The sequence below is a fragment of the Penaeus monodon genome, chromosome 23 (assembly GCF_015228065.2).
Source record: "Penaeus monodon isolate SGIC_2016 chromosome 23, NSTDA_Pmon_1, whole genome shotgun sequence".
Lineage (NCBI taxonomy): Eukaryota > Metazoa > Arthropoda > Malacostraca > Decapoda > Penaeidae > Penaeus > Penaeus monodon.
Window position 1 is genome coordinate 31,392,123 of NC_051408.1, and position 1,756 is coordinate 31,393,878.

The 1,756-nt window shown below is 47.3% G+C and overlaps 1 protein-coding gene across 1 annotated transcript in view; it reads left to right on the forward strand.

Annotated features, from left to right (window-relative positions):
* Positions 1 to 1,736, forward strand: part of LOC119587929 (serine-rich adhesin for platelets-like) — a gene marked incomplete at both ends in the record, with an annotated part of 68,313 nt that extends 66,577 nt beyond the window's left edge. The window contains 2 exon segments of the mRNA XM_037936639.1: positions 31 to 355; positions 1,631 to 1,736. Of these exon segments, the coding sequence (XP_037792567.1) occupies positions 31 to 258 (228 nt within the window).
* Between the last annotated feature and the right edge of the window lie 20 nt (positions 1,737 to 1,756).

The window sequence follows — 1,756 nt, forward strand, 5'->3', positions numbered from 1 at the left end:
GAAGAACTAATAGCTTTTCCTTTATTACAGCAGGAATACAAGTACTTCAGTGAGCCTTACTCGGAGGACATCGACCAGGAGGCTGCCAGGCGCTTGCTTGAGTTCGGAGACGACTACCGGAAGTACATCGACTCCGACGGGGCATCCTCCTTCTCGGGCATCCCGCACAGGGGTCGCCGTTCCCCTCACCACCGTCGGCTGAGATCACTGATCCCGCAGGGTGCTCGTGACCTGGATTCTGACTCCGACCTTGGATGACCTCCATCATGTCATCGACGAGTCAAGATCCCAGCTGACCGTCACAGAGAACGTCCTCAAGAAATACTCCAACGAGGCTGCTCTGGGACTTGATTATGTGAGTATTTGTTTATGTGCATCTCAGTTACCCCTGAAATAGAGGTTTCACCTGCGCCGTTTTCTTTGACGGCGATATAGCTCTCGGTGGGATGAAGCTTCCTCGTTTTCTTTGCGCTGTATAGCAGTGGGCTGAGCTGACCTTGACACTCTTGAGTCATCAGGGTGGAGATGTAAAGTTCAAGTTATGCGAGACTTTGAAAGTTATTCAAATTTTAGTCAGAGTCACACTTGTGTCAGGTGAATATTTTTGTCTAGTTATACGAAATAATCTCATGTAGCGGTTGTTGTAGTATCTCCAATCACCATTACTTTCACAAATGATGAGGTTAATAAAGCTTACCACCTGACCTTTTTGGCAGCGATGCCATATTCATGTATTCCTTAGGCAGCGTAAGACTTCATAGCACGGAGAAAGTTGAACTCCTTGAGCATGTGGTGAGACAGACATATGTGTCATTGTTGCCAAAAGACTGTAGTTAGTGTTTTCACGCTCTGATCGTCCATTCATTTTTGTTTTGTTTTAAAGGCCATCCATAGATCAAGCGTTGTACACACGGGCTAGCGTAACAGATTTCTGGAATTTGATGCCAGTTTAGTGCATTTATGCCGCGAAAACAAAGCGATGTGGCAACCGCGGCGGAGGCAGTGCCCAGCAGTCCAGCATCAGCAGCAAGGCAGATGTCTGGTCCAGCTGGAAACTGGGGCCTCTGCCAGGCGACGCCAGGCTGGACGCACGCACACCCTCATGCGCTCGGTGCGAATTTATACACGCAAGAAAATAGGGATTGCGTAACGGATTTCGTTACTTCCGGTTACGTAATAATTAAGCCACAGCTTTTGTTTTTCTGTCTTGTCGTCCGGAAGTCGTTTTCCCTCTCCACCCACCCCGCCCACCCAGCTCTGTGGCGGCAGTTGGTGTGTTGATGGCGTGCTGTTTGCGAGATGAGAGGTGATGCCAAACCCATATAAATCGAGATCAAAAGTACAAACGCGTTTTCAAACATCCTTGTTTATTGCCAATGTTTAGTGGACCGAGTGCTGCCATTTCGTTGAAAAGGTGAAAAGGGAGAACTGCTAAGAAACGCGTGCTTCATTATAGTTGTGTTTTATTATTTTGAAAAAAAACTAAAAACAAAAACAAAATAGAAGCTATGTTGTGGAATAACACTGAAGTAAGAAGATACAGATAGACAGCAAGTGCATCTGGCACATTTACACTGCTATCAGTAAGAATGGAGTGATAACGTAGTGAACCTTATCTCTCAACCGACAGGCCGAACTCGTGGCCACAACGCAGACCAACATCAAGTGCCTGGCCGAGATCGTGCGACATCTTCAAATGGAGGGAACACTGGAGCCCGAGCTGCAGGAAGTGCAAAGTAAGTGCGGGATTTGCGAG